At 37.1% G+C, this 19251-nt stretch overlaps 1 protein-coding gene across 5 annotated transcripts in view; it reads right to left on the bottom strand.

The window, feature by feature from the left end:
- LOC149713674 (cell adhesion molecule Dscam1-like) overlaps positions 1 to 16523 on the bottom strand; it is a 216384-nt gene extending 199861 nt beyond the window's left edge. For all 5 annotated transcript variants that reach the window (XM_089849059.1, XM_089849063.1, XM_089849064.1 and 2 more), the window contains exon 1: positions 16051 to 16523. In XM_089849059.1, the coding sequence (XP_089705185.1) occupies positions 16051 to 16150 (100 nt within the window). In that variant the 5' untranslated portion in view covers positions 16151 to 16523. The remainder of the gene's footprint in view (positions 1 to 16050) is intronic.
- Positions 16524 to 19251: the final 2728 nt, after the last annotated feature.

Below are 19251 nucleotides of genomic sequence, written 5' to 3'. Positions count from 1 at the left end.
TGAGTCATATCGTGAAAGGGAAAATCAGTATGGTATACTTACTAAGCGAATGAAAAGGCTTGATGAATGGTATAGAGCAAGCGAAAGAGTTAAGGACCAATTAAGTAAGGCTAGTAAACGCCAAGATTTGGAGCACGTTGAAGCAGAACGTGTAAGAAATCAGATGGGTATGGCAAGAAAACACCAAGATTTAGATTACGTTGAAGCAGAACGTGTGAAAAATCAGTTGGGTATGGCAAGAAAACGCCAAGATTTAGATTACGTTGAAGCAGAACGTGTGAAAAATCAGTTGGGTATGGCTAGTAAACGCTAAGATTTAGAGTATGTTGAAGCAGAACGTGTGAAAAATCAGTTGGGTATGGCTAGTAAACGCCAAGATTTAGAGTATGTTGAAGCAGAACGTGTGAAAAATCAGTTGGGTATGGCTAGTAAACGCCAAGATTTAGACTACGTTGAAGCAGAACGTGCGAGGAATCAGTTGGGTATGGCTAGAAAACGCCAAGATGTAGAGTATAGAAACACTGAAGTAGCTAAAAAACAGTCGGCTATGGCTGAAAGTCGTGCAAATGTCGAGTTTAGGAACTCTGAACGTTCTAGAAACAGATTGTCTGTGGCAGAAAGGAGAGCAAATCCTTTAGTTATAGAGCAGACGTATTTTGATACCATTAAAGAAGGTCCAACGTGGCCATGTGAAGCATCTGGTAGCTTAGTTAAGTCTGCGGTGTTTTTGGCTGTCCCCGGTATTCACCGTCGTGAGCTGAGTGACAGAGTATTTTTATGCAGTGCTTGTAATAAAGCTGTAAAGAAAAACGAAAAACCCAAGTTTTCCAAAGAAAATGGCTTTGAGTTTCCCGAAATTCCGGTAGAACTAGTTAATTTTTCAAATTTAGAGGAAAGAATGATCTCACCACGAATACCTTTTATGCAAATAAGAAGGTTAGGTTGTGATCAACAAAGGGGGATTAAGGGAAACGTGGTCAACTTTCCTATAAATGTAGAGTCTACAGTGTCAGTGTTACCACGGTTACCTCGTGAAACAGATACTATTCAAATTGAGTTTATGAGGAGAATGCAATATAATACACCCTATTTGTATGAAACTGTTAGGCCGAAAAAAATGCACGAAGCTCTTAAGGTTTTGGTGAAAACACCGTTGTATATTAAGCATGGGATAACCGTTAGGAGCGATATATTAGATCCAATTCCAGAAGAACTTGAATTTATTGTTGACGAAAATGACCGTCAGTTAAACCATGGTGATACATTAAGTGAAAACCCACAAGGGTCAATGAATGTAGAGAATGAGAATGATAGCGATGAAATTTGGAATGAATCTAACGAAGTTAATTCATTCCCAGTTGGGAATCCAGACACGTTGTTAGTGTCATTGTCTGATTTCCTACCCACTAATACCATGCATGTTAAGTTTGCTCCTGGTGAACGTCAAACGCCAATGTCTTTACTCTATGACGAGGACGCGGAGGAATTGTCATTCCCCAGTATTTATGTGGGTCAGAAGAGAGGCCTTAAAGTTAAAGGTAGTTTTGGGGACATTGCTAAGTGGGAGCTTCGTAATATTGATAGGCGTTGTGCTAAAAATCCGTCTAAATTGTTTTACACTTTTGTTAAGTTGGAAACTATGAAAGTTAGAGATTCCATACAAGTTTGTATGAGAAAAACCAAGAGAAAAGATGGCTCAAACTACACTGCTGGGTTTTTATCGTCTGCTGGTGCACTCGATTCAATTGTTAAGCAGGATGATGGTTTTAGAGTATTAGAAAATTTGCAGTCCTCGCCTTCATATTGGCAGCATAGGCAGAAAGAGTTAATGGCTATGATTAGGCAGCTTGGTACGGCTACCTTTTTTATAACGTTTTCAGCTGCGGAAGGCAAATGGCCTGAGCTTTTGAACATATTGAGGGTGATCTCGGGTCAGGATCGCTTAGCGAATGATGATATTGGCAATTTAAGTTTTTCGGAAAAAGCAAAGTTGATTCAGGATGATCCTGTTACTTGTGCTAGATATTTTGACCACCGTTTTCGGGCTCTTCTTAAAGCTCTGCAAAAGCTAGGCCCTCTTGGTGTTATTGAAGATTATTACTTCAGGGTTGAAATACAGCAAAGAGGCTCTCCTCATCAACATGGGTTGATTAGGATTAAAGATGCGCCGAAGCTTAAAGGTGACTTGTCCATAGGTCTTGAATCTGTTACTAGATTTTACAATAAGCAACCAGGGTCTAATCCCTCGGAGGTTAAAGTTCTGCGATGCGCACCTACGGGCAAGGCTGCCTTTAATATAGGTGGGGCGACTTTGCATAGTACCTTTTGTCTACCCGTCAGTCAATTTGCCGGAAGCATTTCCAGATTAGAAAGTGAAACTCTTCACAATTGTAGATTGATGTATGGTCAAGTGAAGTTGTTAATTATTGACGAAATATCAATGGTTGGTGCGAAGGTTTTTAACCGAGTCAACTCGAGATTGCAAGAGATAATGGGTTGCCCAGATTATTTTGGTGGTGTCTCTGTACTTTTAGTTGGAGATTTTAACCAACTTAGACCCGTCCGGGATCATTTCGCTTTTCAAAGTCAAAGTAATAGTGACAATCCATATGCGTCTTTAATTGGTAACCCAATATGGGAGGAATTCCAATTTAGTGAGCTTGAAGAGATTATGAGGCAAAACGATGATAAGAGGTTTGCGGAAGCTTTGAATAGAATGGCTGTGGGAACTATGAATCAGGATGATATTGACTTATTCGTAAGTTTAGAAGTAAACAGAGGGCGTGTACCGCCAAAAGAAGCGATACATCTTTTCCCTACTAACGTTGAAGTCAACCAATTTAACCAAGAGACTCTATTAAAAATGAGTAGGGAAAAGTGTATTTCATTTTCAGTAGATGTTGTAAATGGTGATCTTAGTAGCGAAGTTAAAAGTAACATTCTTTCCCAAGTTCAAACGTTAGCAACGTCTGATACGTATGGTCTTCCTAAAGAACTAACTCTCGTTTGTGGTGCGAGATATATGATGACTAACAATGTAGATACGTCTGATGGACTTACGAATGGTGCGACAGGTTGGTTAAGATAGATAGAGTACGGTACTAATAGGCTCGGGGAACAAATTCCGTTCAGAGTTTGGATTGAGTTTGCTGATGCTAATGTTGGGAAGTTGTTGAGACAAAAGTGTCTTGGATTGTACGAGCAGAATAACTATAACAGGACTTGGACTCCTGTCGAAAAAGTTATTAAGGCATTTAGTAGAAAATGGAGGCAAAATAATGTTTCAGTCTCTAGGAGACAGTTTCCTTTGGTCATTTCTGAGGCTATTACGATACACAAGAGTCAAGGCGATGCATATTCGTCCGTAGTAGTGCATTGTAATCCCAGAAAGAAATTAGAGAGAACTCATTTATACGTTGCTTGTAGTAGGGCTAGAAACGCCTCCGGTTTGTATATTGAGGGTAAATTTCAAGTTCCAAATGCGCCTAAGAACAATCAAGTAGAAATTGAACTTCAAAGATTACGAGCTACGAGGAGTATTGTATTACCGTTTTTGAACGAACGTGTTTACATTTATGTTCATAATGTGCAGTCCTTAAACGCGCATTTGGATGATATTTTAGCAGACACGGTAATAAAAAATGCCCAGTTATTATGCTTTGTTGAAACGTGGAAGAAAGATACCGATGATTTTAGTGTGCCATCCTTTAAGGAAGTGGGGGGTATTTATCTGCCAAGAACGGCACGTAGAATTGCATTTGGTTCTTCCATTTATTTAAAAGATACACCCGAAAATGTTGTTAACGATTTGGATAATAGGGTTTTGCGAACTGATAGACCTTTCAGAAATTCGCATGTGGAACGTTGCTGGTTGGATGTTTCCATTGAAAATGAACCGATGACTATTGTTTTGTTGTATAAATCGCCCGGAGCGAGTTTGAGATCTGTTTTTGAGGATTTTAATCCTTTATTCGATATTAGATATGATGCCTCTGTTCTAGGGCTGTTCGATACTACTCGATGCCAACTTGGTATCGAGTACTTCAGTCTTTCGATACCGGTATCGAGTACCGTTTTTGGGATCCGATACTGGTATCGAGTACTTTCGAAAAATCCGAAGCATCGAGTACTTTATCCCCCTATCTTTTCCCCCTGGAATCGAAGGAACGTTTATTTTTGAAACTTGCGGCCAATCATTTGCTTTATATTTTAACACGTGAATTTTTCCCTCGTCGACCTAGTTTAGTCTCTATACTCCATCCCTAGAGTAGACTGACGTCAGACGTAGCTTCTTCAACCATAGCCCATTCGATCGCGCACAAAACGACGCAAGCTGCTCGTGCTATAGAATCCCGTTCAAAGAGTTGGATTTACATATATAAGCGCGACTTTTGAAGAAAATTCGTAGTAACCGAAAATTAATATTAAGTTCTATAGGAGGAGGTATGTTTTTTGGCCAGTTCCTTCGTCCTATTGATACAAACGACCTGAAATTTAACTTGGACGCGTTTCGACGTGTTTTATTATACTTAAAAGGATTCTAGCTTTCTAGAGTGGATATTGTTTTTTAAAAATTATTTTCCAAAGTCAAAATGATGTCCAGAAAATTTACTCTGAGGTGTGATACAATCTATTCTATTATATTCCAAAGGATTCAAGCTTTCGTACCGAACTTAAAAGGCGTACAGAAAATTTATGTGAATAGCTCTAACTAAATTAAAATCACATCTTAAAAATTAGATTAAATAAATTTAAATTAAATATTAAAATATTGCAGCAATGGTTTTCCGAGAAAAAAAACTAATTACAAAGCTTATTATAATTAAATACGCAAAATCTATCATAGGTGGCGCTTTAAAAAAAAGTACTCGATACTTTGGGTATCGAGTATTTTTTTCTCCGATACCGATACCCGGTATCGAATACAATATTCAGTACTCGATACCGGTATCGATACCAAAAATCTTCGATACTCCCAGACCTACTCTGTTCCAACAGTTGTTGTGGGAGATTTTAACATAAATTTTTTAAAAAGTAAAACGGCACTGAAGATGTTCTTTGATTCCTTTGATATGACACTTATGCCTGGCCTTGAAGAGAAAGTTTCAACAGACTATCATTGCCAGTTAGATTTAGCGTTCGGAAACAAACTATTCCGAGACAGATTCGAGGCCTGTTACAGAGAAACTTACTACTCGTATCATAAAGGAATATGTTTTGTTAAAAAGGAATAGGGGTGTCTGTTGTCCTAGCTGTAATAGCTTTGTTAATTAATAGTTGATGGAATTCCTAGCATTGTTACCTCGTCTCAAGTGAAAATACTCAACAGATTATCATTGATAATTATATTTATGGTTTGAAAACAGAGCTTTATAGACCGATACGTAGCCTTTTATAGAGAAAACAATTATTCTTATCACAAAGAAATATGTTTTGTCGAAAAAAAAAGAAATTTAAAGCTGGCAAATCTTGGTGTCTAAAAATATATTTATCAAGCGACTATTCACAGTAAAACCAGTAGTAGATAAAAGTGGGTGGAGAGGGTGGCTGTATCTACTTGGCTTACCCGGGAGGGTCTTAGCCTGTAATTAATTAATAGAGCGGTGGCGGTAAGGTAAGATGAAACGTCAAACCCTTCTATCTCTTAGTCCGCCTACTGGGCGCTTACAGTTTCTTCTCTTACAAGAGCGCGACCAAAGGGGGGAATATGTAGTCTACTTTCCTCTCTACCGCCACTACTCTATTACACGTCATGCCTGTATAAAACTACGTACATGGCTTGCAAAAACGCCCTTTAACTCTGGGGTTCCATTTGCCAACTTGCTAAATGACTTGCAAAAACGCCCTTTAACTCTGGGGTTCCATTAGACAACTTCCTAAATGGCTTGCAAAACCGCCCTTTAACTCTGGGGTTCCATTAGCCAACTTGCTAAATGGCTTGCAAAAACGCCCTTTAACTCTGGGGTTCCATTAGCCAACTTGCTAAATGGCTTGCAAAAACGCCCTTTAACTCTGGGGTTCCATTAGCCAACTTGCTAAATGGCTTGCAAAAACGCCCTTTAACTCTGGGGTTCCATTAGCCAACTTGCTAAATGGCTTGCAAAAACGCACTTTAACTCTGGGGTTCCATTAGCCAACTTGCTAAATGGCTTGCAAAAAACGCCCTTTAACTCTGGGGTTCCATTAGCCAACTTGCTAAATGGCTTGCAAAAAACGCCCTTTAACTCTGGGGTTCCATTAGCCAACTTGCTAAATGGCTTGCAAAAAACGCCCTTTAACTCTGGGGTTCCATTTGCCAACTTCCTAAATGGCTTGCATTCCTGTGTGAAAGAAAGAAATCTGTGCAAATTCAAATTGCAATATTCCTGTGTGGAATAAAGAATTCTGCGTGAATTCAAATTGCAGTATTCCTGTACGGAATGAAGTATTACGTGTGAATTCAGATTGCAATATTGCTGTGTTGAATAAAGAATTCTGTGTGAATTCAAATTGTAATATTGCTGTGTGGAATAAAGAATTCTGTGTGAATTCAAATTGCAATATTCCTGTGTGGAATAACAAAATCTTATTGGGGCTTTGGGGCCGTTCACAAATTATTTAACAATAACAGGGTTGGAGGGGGTTTGATTCAATGTTGCTAATTGTTACCTTGGGAGGTGGGAAGGTCATGGGAAATTTTACGTAACAAATTATGTTTTGACACAAAAACCTAATAGCATAAATAAAGATAGTCAAAATTTATGATGAAAGACATTCCCATTGAGGATTACTAGTACAACTTCCACTATGTTCTTATGAAGTAGAGGAAAAATGGACGAGTATCAAAATGTTAGTATATTTTCTAGCATACAAGAGGTCGAAACAGTTTGTTACGTAATTAAGGGAGAGTTCTCGATTGTTCCTTTTGTTCAGAGGGGGAGATGTAATGTAAGATTGCTATTAAACATTAGGGTTCAGAAGTGATTGTTACGTTGTAGACCATTCCTTTAATTGCTTGTAGAGAAACCAACGCGCAGTGGCGGAGGGGTTCCTTCCGACTTGCCAAGTGGCAAAGTCTGATGGAGCCCGAGTTAACTACACGCGGGAGGCTAGCTAACTCGCAATGCCTCTAGTGGTGCTTCTTGACGCACCCTTACGCCCTGTTAAGTTCTCTTTACCCATGTCAATAATGAAGTGGTCTGTTACGGGGAGAACGTTGTTGTCTATCAAGATCTGTTGTCTAGATATATGTAAATATCAGGATTTTGTAATAATTGGGGATTTTACTCTTAGTGGATTCAAACCTGATGTGCGGAATAAAGAATATTCAACAAATTTGAATATTCCTGTGTGGAATAACGCAATAGGTGTAAATTCAGATTAAAATATTCCTGTGTGGAATAAATAAATCTCATTGAGCCTGCTCACAAATTACGTTAGAAGAACAGGGTTTCATCAAAAGTGTATAGATATAAACAAAAAGTACACTTCATTAACAATTCCCTTCCATTGACTGTAGACTACATGTAAACTGAGAAGCAAACTGCAATCCGCTTAACCGATTACATGAACTAACCGATCAGGAAAATTATAGAAAGTAGTAGATGATGCTGGCTATCCTAACGTTAATTTTTGGTACTAGAGCTAGCATCTGCTACTTTATGAGCCAATTCACGGCTTGTTCCCTGTGCAGAGGGGGTAAACACTATTCTGAGATAAAGGAGGACTCCGCATATTACATGGCACTAGCAAGTTTCAACGAAGTGTACTTTTTGTTTCTATTTCTATGTACTTTGGGTTTTATCAATGAATACATTTCCATTGAGTTTTACTAATACTATTTCCACTATGTTCACATTATTTAGAGGGCAATAGACGAGATAGATTTAAAGTAGCGAAATTATAGTATACAATCGTAGATATTGAATTTCTGATCCATGGTATTTTAATATTGCGAATGTTGTTTATTTAATAAGAACTGCTACTTCATGGAGTAAATTTTTATAAGTTTATTTAAAGTTTAAAATTTTACAAATTTGGGAGCTTTCGGACCGCGGTCCTTCCTCAGCCAGTTTTAAAAATGAACTAAAATAATTTAATTTTACGAGTAACCAATTTTCATTTTTTTACATAGGTTGAAGGTGACATTGCCCCCTTTTTTTAAATCGTTTTTTTATATCATTTTTTATTTAAGTTAAATCTTCCCCACCCGCTTATGTTTACCGAACCTTGATCTAAGTTTAAATTTCCTCTATCTTTAATATATACTGATTCTTTAAAACATCGTTTGTACCAATTAGTTTCTTGGCATAAAACCCTAGTTAAATCCCAATCAATTTGATGGTCGTTGTTTGGTTTTATATGGGTCGCCAGTCCATTGGTTTCGTCATATTTTTTTACAGCATATTTATGTTCTGTTTGTCTTTTCTTTAGTTGTCGTTATGTTTGTCCTATGTATTTTTTATCACATTTACATCTAATTTCATATATTATACCTGTTTTTTTCATTTCATCTATTCTAGGTTTATTTTTAATTAATTCTGATTTTAATGTGTTCGTTGTTTTGTTAACTAAGGTAATAGTGTGTTTTTTTAATTGTCTGTTTGTCTTTTCAGAGATTCCTTTAACATAGGGTAATGATATAATGTGTTCTAGTTTTTCCTTGGTTTTAATATTCTCGACATCATGATTGTTAATTATTTGATCAATTAAGTGGTTCGGGTATCCACTATTTATAAATTGTTCTTTGAACTTATTTTTATCGCTAAGTGGTTTATCTGATAAATATTCTATTCGTTTTTTAAATGTTTTTACAATGCCTATTTTTATTTTTTCGTTATGGGATGATCTAAAATTTAAAAATGATTTTGCATGCGTAGGTTTTTGGTACATAGAACATACAAATTCTTTGTTATCATGTTTTATCAAAACATCCATATAGTATACAATATAGTTAGTTACGTAATTAAGGGGGAGAACTCTCCCGATTGTTACTTTTTGATTCGGGGAGGGGGAGGGGAGTGTTAATGTAAATTTGCTATTAAAATGTTTCAGGTCCGTTTTTTGGTTTCCTGGCGATACCTACTTTGAGTCCTGTATCATTTAACGTTGTTGTTGTCTATCAAGTTCTGTTGTCTAGGTGTATGTATATGTCAAGATTTTGTAATAATTGAGAATTTCTGATCAAGGGTTAAAGGATTAAAAAAGGACAAATTGCGTTTAATTGTCACATTTCTTACTGCATTAGTCAATGTGTTTACAATGTTGAAGCATTCGACTCACGGGAGAGTTCGAATGACGCAAGTAACATAGTTTCTTGTTCTTCACATATATTCAAGAAGCTCGTTTGCGCAAACTGAAATGCAAACCTGGTCCAAAAAAACATTCGCTGCCATTTCCCAAACGATCCTGTTTAGTAAGTCTTGGTGGCAAACTGAGCTTCGGGCAAAGTCACTGGATGTGTGGCATGAAGTGACGTTCGCTGCCATTTCCAAAACGATCCCGTTTAGTAAGTCTTGGTGGAAAACTGAGCTTCGCGCAAAGTCACTGGATGTGTGGCATGATGTGACGTTCGCTGCCATTTCCCAAACGATCCCGTTTAGTAAGTCTTGGTGGAAAACTGAGCTTCGGGCAAAGTTACTGGATGTGTGGCATGATGTGGCGTTCGCTGCCATTTCCCAAACGATCCCGTTTAGTAAGTCTTGGTTGAAAACTGAGCTTCGGGCAAAGTCACTGGATGTGTGGCATGATGTGACGTTCGCTGCCATTTCCCAAACGATCCCGTTTAGTAAGTCTTGGTGGATAACTGAGCTTCGGGCAAAGTCACTGGATGTGTAGAGCAAAGTAACGTTAACTTCCATTTCCCAAACGATTTGCTTTCTTGAAGGGAAATTGTCAGATTTTCGAACACATAATTATCAAATAGAAGCAACATTGGTGTAACTGTAAAATCCGCTGGGTATTTTGGCTTCATGAATGTGTGTCAATTCTGGAATATTTCCATGATACATCGACTTTTGCAGTAAATTACTTGTGACTACCTTATACGATAGGACAGTGTCTTTAATCCGTTAATGCAGGGTCAGAAATTGGTATTATTTCAAGCCCAACACTCACACTAGAGAACAGTACTTATCAGACAGCAACAATTATCAGGGCTTTATAATAAACAAACTTTATTATTGGTTTCTTTAAAATATGCGTTTTAGTTACGTAATTACAACTTAGTTATATAATTTTCGATGTTGGGAAATTGTCTTAGTTATTTAATTATTGATACTAAAAAATATGACTTTGTTACTTAATTACTGATGTTGAGAATTTATGATTCTGTTACTTAATTATTGATGTTGAGAATTTATGACTCTGTTACATAACATAATTAATCATGTTGAAAATTTGACTTTGTTACTTAATTATTGATGTTGAGAATTTATGACTCTGTTACTTAATTATTGATGTTGAGAATTTATGACTCTGTTACTTAATTATTGATGTTGAGAATTTATGACTCTGTTACTTAATTATTGATGTTGAGAATTTATGACTGTTACTTAATTATTGATGTTGAGAATTTATGACTCTGTTACATAATTAATCATGTTGAGATTTTGACTTTGTTACTTAATTATTGATGTTGAGAATTTATGACTCTGTTACTTAATTATTGATATTGAGAATTTATGACTCTGTTACTTAATTATTGATGTTGAGAATTTATGACTGTTACTTAATTATTGATGTTGAGAATTTATGACTCTGTTACATAATTAATCATGTTGAGAATTTGACTTTGTTACTTAATTATTGATGTTGAGAATTTATGACTCTGTTACTTAATTATTGATGTTGAGAATTTATGACTCTGTTACTTAATTATTGATGTTGAGAATTTATGACTGTTACTTAATTATTGATGTTGAGAATTTATGACTCTGTTACATAATTAATCATGTTGAGAATTTGACTTTGTTACTTAATTATTGATGTTGAGAATTTATGACTTTGTTACTTTGTTACTAAATTACTGATGTTGAGAATTTATGACTTCGTTACTTAATTATTGATGTTGATAATTTGACTTTATTACTTAATTATTGATGTTGATAATTTGACTTTGTTACTTAATTATTGATGTTGATAATTTGACTTTGTTACGTGGTTAAGCGTTGAGCGCTATTTATGAGGATCAGTTTGCTAAACTAATACGAAAAAAAATATGAATATTAATAAATATAAATTAAAATTCACGCAAATGCGCTGTTCTTTTCCATTGCTGCGATTCGAGAAGACTGTATAGACACGTAGGCCCATGCATGCTTAAAGCCAGGTAGCCAGAGCTAGGTAATCTGGAGCCGTCCAAAACGTCATGAGACAACGCAACGCCAGGATTACAAAAAGCTATGGCATTGAAAGGTCATGAGACAACGCGACTCCAGGGTTAAAAAGCCCTCGCATTGACGTCATTGGTTACCGCGAAGGTGCTAGCCACTTACATCGTTTAGCGCGAAAGCAAGAGCCACTAATAACGGGTTACAAACCAGCCTCACCAATGTTGACCGACATGATTGGTGCCTTACTTTAACAACATCAGAAAAAGGGGTAAAAAGAGGATGCGAGTTGTTTTCGAGACCACAGAAGAGAAGGACCGAAGATACCGAGTCGGACGGAACAACAATCCAAGAGTCGGTTAATAGACTATGACTAAAGCAGTAGACTTTTACCGTGAGAACATAGCGGAGCGGAGTACTTAGAAACGTTAATGGCAGAACGACCCAGGTTAAACTAACTAGGCTGGAATCACGGGAGACTGGTTCCCGAAAGCGTTCCGAAGTACCTCAGAACCGAAGGGAGACGAGAACAGGAGTCAGAACTGACGTCATAATGATGATAGCCAAGGCGATGGCCACGCCAACTATTATTATGTAACGACATACAAGGACACCAACTGTAGACGTCCACCCCGTATGTCTGAGTCAAAAGGACGGATGTAGAGAACGATTTCAGAAGCCCTCCACCGATGTGTCGCGAAGTGATAAGTGCCTCACATTTTGATCATTATTTTCTTTGTCTCATGCAATCGTAATAGTAGGGCAACACCTGGCTATATTATTAGATAGCGATATAGTCTTAAGCCTACACCTAGTTTAAGTATAAATTGTTATTAATTAAGATACCCAGAAATTAAAGAGAACACTGGCTTGCTCAATTCCTTGTTTTCATTTGGTTAATCAATATTAGTAACATGTTTAAAGTAGCATCCTTTACCTTAGCGGCGGTGCGCGTTCAGCACCAACGAATAGAAAAGAGGGTTGCAAATTAATAAAGGAAGAGTTAAATAGCACTATGAGTTTATCTGTGTGTGTGCGTCCGTCCGTTGTTTAATGCGCCACGTTAGTAGTTCGCCTTCTGTAGATATGTAAAGAAATCCTATAATACCTTTATATTTGTTTTTGTCCTAGTATAAATTGATTATAGGGATTTTATTGTAATTTCGAAGAATACACATAGTTTTGTAACTATAAAGCTCTGCTTCATTTGATATTCCAAAAACAATTTTTATATTTTTATTTGAAATGGCTGTTTATATATTACTTAAGCTATACTACAACTGTAGATGGCATAAACCTGGCTTTAGAGATTAGAAAATAAAGCTAAGGCATATCTAACCTGGATGAAAAATGTCGTCTGCTTTACTGTATATGCGCTTTGCCTTCAATACTACTTTAATAATTCGTAAATTTTAACATAGAAAAGAGAAATAATTCCATAATTAATTAAGGTTTGAAGTAGTTCTCCTCTTGACTCGGAGAGGTAATATTTTGGTTTTCCCAACTTGTCTTTCTCTTATCTTAGTTCCAGGGCTACCAAGTTTTGGCGCGAAACGAAAGATGAGACAGCTACTGGGGTTGAATTTTTAACCTATACAGTCTTTATAAGTTTGGTCTCGTACTTTGTTTTTTTACTGCGGTCATTAGCGGTTTAAATGAGTTAAATACAAATAATAAAAAGGGTAAGCGATATATTTGACATAGTTTTGAATTGGACGTAATGAACAAATAACTCGATTAGGAGTTGCGAATGAAATAGCTTGAATTACAATATTGTAGGTACTTTCATTTTAATTCATTTGGCATTAATTTAATCTAAATAAAGTCGTACAATCTCGGGGTGATTTTTAATGGATTCTCAGTTAATCAGTGAATTTTGCGCCTTTTTTAGCCACATCGTATGATGTACATCTACGATGAGGCTCTTAGTTTGACTTGCCCTGTTGTACTCGTACTAGTACTAGTAGACTTGAAAGAGTAGCGCCTTTATCAGTATAAAATTTTTCGTTCGTCATTGAAGGGAGATTGAATGGAAGAGAATTGTGGTGCGGTGATGATTTTCGTTCGCGTATTTTAAAAAGATGGGTATTATAAATAGTAAGTTTAAGAATTGCATTTAATTGTACTAGTAAAGTTAAGCATTATGAATTGTGTTTTACGTTTGCCCGATATAGTTAAACCAAGAGAGAGGATTACGGTATTGCCTTAGTTTAAATAGGTTTAATACTCCCTTTAAAATTCCGGTCACCCGTCGAAAATGAGGGTTTCACGCTTTCAATCCCACTCCCTTATTTCAAATTTCAAAGAAATCGAGGGGATTTTTTAAAAAGCAAAAGCAAGTATATACCTTCGTTATATTTAGAATAATCTTAAAGTGGTGGTTATTATTAGAAGTTATCTGTATTTCTCCACAAATCGTGAATAATTTTAAAAGAAACTACTAGCTTGTGGCCCCGGATATTACAATTATAACGTAAGTAAATTTATTGAAGTAAGGATCAATTTTATGTTAGGGCATCTGATTTTCTGTACTTCTTTTAATGGGTATTTCGTTTTACCGTTGTTAAAGGATGCGCATCGTGGGGCTACTCACTCACGTTTTCCGTTCGTGTCACACTATTATAATTATAACAGAAGTAAAACAATTGAAGTAATTATTTTAAAACAGTTAAGGTAGCGCATCCAGGGCCTATTCACTCAATTTATCTGTACGCCTGTTAAGTACGGTACGATGTGGCTACTATTACGAGCCCAGCCCCCATTATATATAGGTAGGCTAGTTGATCTTAAAGAAAGTAAACCGAATTAGACTTCACCAACCTATAATGTTCAATGTAAAGAGTATACCAGACTAGTTGGTAATGGAATAACAGTTGAGTCGGATAGAAGTTTTTACCTCAAGTGTACTTTCTTCAAATGACAATTAAATTCAACGTTAATAAACAGTTTTAATTGTCACGGTGCGTTTTGACCGGCATTCAAACCCGCAAAGTTAATTCGGTAATCACAAGTTAGTGAGTTAAGTATTATAATTTTGCTTCTTGGAAATTGTCATAGATTTCGTAGTTCAATCAGTCTTGGTTGCTAAATGAAATTTAATTTGACTTCCTACTTGCGCTTCATAAGTGTTTACCCCGTATAAGGCGAGGGGAGTACATTATATTTTTCGTCACCACATAGGCAATGATTGTATTTACCGCCTACTTTTCACTTTCTGTTAGTTCTATTTTCATTGTCTTATATTTTGTAAATCGATCAGAATAGCGGAGTACGGAGTTTGTGCTAATCCCGTATGCTTTGATTATACATTAAGATTTTAAACTAAGGTAATAAGATAAAACAGACAATCCCCAATCATGAATTCAATTATTTACTGACTCGGGGTATTCTCGAATTAAGAAGACACTGGCTGGCTATAATTGGAAACAATTCGTTTAAGGTCGGGCGCTTCACCATTACTAATGCATATCGGATTATAGTTTCGCTGGCGTTCCCATTCAGGCTTGGTTAACGCGGCCACCACCGCTAGAGGAAAGATAGACAAGACCAAACTACCGCTTTACGCCGTGCACGGAAGCTTGAAGGGAACGGTTAGCTCTAAAACACGCGAAGGTTACTAAGTTTACCTTGGAAAGGTATTAATTGCTTCCCTGTGATATTGACAGGAGGTAAGGTAGACCAAATGGTTTTAAAGTTCTGCACCTAATTGCCCTGTTCTTAACAACGGAAAGCTTTGTTAATTCGGAGCCTCCGAGATATCTAGGCCCATGCATGTAGCGAAGCGAGAATATTTTTTTGACTAATTTAGTTCGCCGTGTTTTCCCGCTTGGTGGCGCTTTCAGCACCGTAAAATAAACAAGTTCAGCCTCATGACCGCGTCAACTGCTACAATATTAGGGGAAGGTATAGACGTAGAGCGGTGAAGCGAGGTCGCGGATAGTTAAAAACTGTTTTTGAAAATCAGAAGACCTTTATTAAACAATCATTCCAAAGAAGTAAAGGATAAAAATGTTAAGGTTAAAAAAAATGAAAGGTTTTGAAGGGGTAAAAAATCCTCTAATGGTATATGAAAACTGTGAATTAGCAACTTCAAGAAGTTTTGTTTTCCTAAAAAAACAACGATGTTAAAATCTCATAATTACTTTTTTGTCCATACAATCTGACCAATAGATTCAATAAAAAGTGAATAGCCCCTAAAAAATTACGTTAATTTAAAGGTGAAACCTTCCTCTTTCATAAAAGTTTTATAATTGGCCCCTAAAATGTCATAGATAATTTATGGAAGACCCCGGTCGCAACGGTCATTAAAGCGCCACCTCGTACACACAAAGGGTAAAAATATTTCCTCTATGAAACTGGATATTTCCCCACGTAAAAATCGACATGCATGGGCCTAGATATCTCGGAGGCTCTGGTTAATTCCATTAGCTATAGTTGACGACCATCTTCTAAATTTGGAACAAAATGTGGCTTAAGAAACCTAAAGACTTAAAAACAATTCCCTGACTTGCACGACAACCTTAAAATTCCCTGACGAAAACCTTAAAATTCTCTGACGACAACCTTAAAATTCCATGATATCAATTTTCAACTTTCACGACATTCCAGATACTGTCACAACCCTGATGACAAAACCCCTCAGCACATCTCATAAAACAGAATAACAAACTTGACCCTTCATTGAACGAAACTAAAACACAAATTCACAACGCCAATTAAACCACAGATAGGAATAACTCACCATCCACAATGCACAACCACTGTCCGAGAAACAGAAGAATAATAGTGATGAGAGGTAACCACATTGTCACTGTCGGCAAGACTGACATCTTGTCTGTCATCGCGTCTTAGATAATCTTCTTAACCATGTCACCGAGCCACGACCCGTTTTAATCCATTGTTGAAAACGATTGAAGAGCTCGATCGTCTCGTGACGTCGCTACGGAAGTTCTTAAAACGTCTTTGACGTTAATTCCTATAAACGGCAATGGAATAGCGAGACTGGGTTAGAAGAATAGCTTGCGCGAGCGAGACGACAGAGAGACTGTTGTTGGGGGCCGTCCTTGCTCGAGGATATCCCGGAGCGTAGTGCCAACGACCGTCTGCTAAGAGTCACGTAAGACTATTACTTCCGAAGCCTCGAATACCGGAATGGATGGTTTCGGATCGAAGCTGAAGTGCACCGGCAACCAGGCACCGTACGCTACCCCTCTCTCCGAGTCTCTTTTCCCAACTACATTTCTACTCCTACCAGCGCACCCTCTCACCCAACTGACCAACTTCGTTAAAAAGAGATGGTTGAGGTGATACGATTTTTAATTAACACAAGTGCTCATTTTAAATTTTACCACGAATGTCTTAAATATTCTAGTCCACACTACAACTAAAGAAATTAATATAAAATTAGAGCTCGGCATTATCTATCCATTATCCACAAATTGGTGGATAACCGATTATTTATAAATAAAATTGTGGATTATAATACGATTTAACATTCTGTGGATAATTTTTGAGTATGGATAAAGGTAAAATAACGTGGATAATGGATAGATAATGCCGAGCTCCGTATAAAATTCCCTGGCATTGACTATATGGCAATTTTATAATTCCATCATTTTCCTCTTGCATTTCACACGCATTTTGAAATTCTTTGACTTATCCTGGCCAAACCTGAACAGAGTTGAAGAAACTGACCCCGAAAACGTGTACGTCAACGTCAAACGCGCTCTGATGGTTAACAATACAAGTATACAATAGACCCGTTCTTTTGTTTCGAAAGCGAAGCAAACCTAACTTGCTGTATCGCCTTCTTGCTTTATTTCAGTCACGTCTAGAAGCACTGCAAAAGGCAGTGCGAGTTGACTAGCTACCCTCCCGCGTGTAGTGAACTCAGACACCGTTTCGGTGCTGAATCTTGGCGCTAGGGAGATAAACAACGGCAACCTCCCGTCTGTATGTTGGTTTCCCTGCCTGTAATTAATGAAATGGTCTATACTAGTTCAAGGCAATGCATTTGAAAAGCTGCTCAAGGTGATTCTACTGTCGATACTAAAACCACGTGATGGACAAGCAGGGATTGAAGTATAATAAAGTCAATAGAAATTAATTTTAAAGTGACCAATGTTAAAAGTTAGGTGCGCGGGTAAAGAAGTAAATGAGACGCATTCTTCTTAACTCATTGCGCTCGCGTCGCTGCAACTTCAACATTTTCTAATTATGATCTCCTCAACCATCTGACGTGCTTGTTCGTTCTCAATACCTGGCTTTTAGTTCGCTTGAGCGAGCTGGCGAGGCTGGCGTTTGAGTCGCCTGAAGCTCTCGCGAAGCGCCACCACGTTTCGGGGTTTTCTTAACGGGGGTATGGGAGAATTGTCACCGCCGATAGGTGGACGAAAGAAACGAGGGACCGAATCACCCCTACATCCCTTCGTCAGTTGATCGAGTACGAAAGTAGTTCGGGACGTCAGGTAAGCATAAATTCTGCAAGAGGAAAAGTAAAACAAGATTGCCAATGCAGAGAGAAATATGTTCACTCTCCAAAAGTATGCGCCACGCCACTTTTCCATGAAATTTGCAAGAAGCTCAGTTGTCCCATAATTAAAACCTTACATTGTTGTACCTATTGAACTGTAATTTCATAAAAACTACATATATAAATATGTAAATATTAATGCTTCATTGTTTGTACCGTGTGCGTTCCTACATACTATTCATCCGATTGTGATGGAACTTTGGTGAGTTGTTGTGTGCACGCCTGCGAAGGTGTTTGAAGTGGAATGGTTGATCTACTTGAAGCTTGGTCCGCGAACCCAATACCCATAACCATTAATCCTGTAAATATCACCTTATTTCAGACCAGTAAAAGTTTCCCTTTATGGTTGATCCCTAAAAAGGCATCGTTATATTTTTGACTGTTGTAAAAAATTTGTTTCTAAAGTAACAACTATATGCAGATATGTAATAGGGGTGGATCGTTAGACTATTTAGTCTTTAGCGTCAACAAAGATGGGAAACTCTATACGGTTTTCACTTCACTATAATACCGGGAAGCGCTGGATAGCGGCCACTAGCGTCCAATATGTTTAACCAAAAATAGTCTTCCACTGTAATTGTTGTTTGGTAACAAAATAACACTTGTACATCTACCTTTTTGCGTACGTATATCCTCTCTACTGATTATCCACATGTCGACAATGAAATTTGATTTTTCCCAAGTCCCTTTATTGTATTTCCGGTTCCATATAGCCTAGTTTAACGCAAAGATATCCTATCAATTTAATTAAAAATAACAATTTTCATTCGATATTATCAAGAGCCTATAGTTTAAAAAGAGTCTGTCTCAAACGCTTTTTCGTACCTTCTACCATAGGTTTCTTGAAAACTAGCATCTTCGCTATCTACCCCCTTACCCCCTATATAAGCTAGGCTATAAACTATAGGCTCTTGATATTATCCTATTCACATCCTATTTTCTTTCAAGGAATTGCAATATTAAGTCAAGGTATAATTTCTTGGCGCAAGAACTGCTTCAATTTCCATTTAATAATAATGAAATAAAATACAAATAATAATAATAATAATAATCTAGGCTTTGTCTATGAAGGGATTTCCACACTAAGCCTGTGGCTTATTTACAGGTGGGTCCCTTTACATTGCATAGAGGCGGGAATTATATTTCAAAACTGTGAAGATTTTCGTGAATATCCGCGACAGCCATATTGTAAAATGGCGTTCAGAAAAGAAATTTAAACCTCTTGAGTCAACAGATTTTTCATATCCCAAGAAAAAACTATGAAGAATTTCTCGTAAAAATCCACCATATTGAAAAATTAATCTCAACCACACTGAGAAATTAATGTCAAAGAAACAATAGTTTTCACCATGTTTTTGATTGTTTAATGCTGTTATCCAGAAAAACCTCTAACAAGCCTTAATATATACA

Source organism: Phalangium opilio, unplaced genomic scaffold (genome assembly GCF_054372755.1).
Source record: "Phalangium opilio isolate 3A_F unplaced genomic scaffold, DU_Popi_V2 ptg000009l_1, whole genome shotgun sequence".
In the NCBI taxonomy this organism is placed as follows: Eukaryota; Metazoa; Arthropoda; class Arachnida; order Opiliones; family Phalangiidae; genus Phalangium; species Phalangium opilio.
This window is presented reverse-complemented; position numbering and strand designations above follow the sequence as displayed.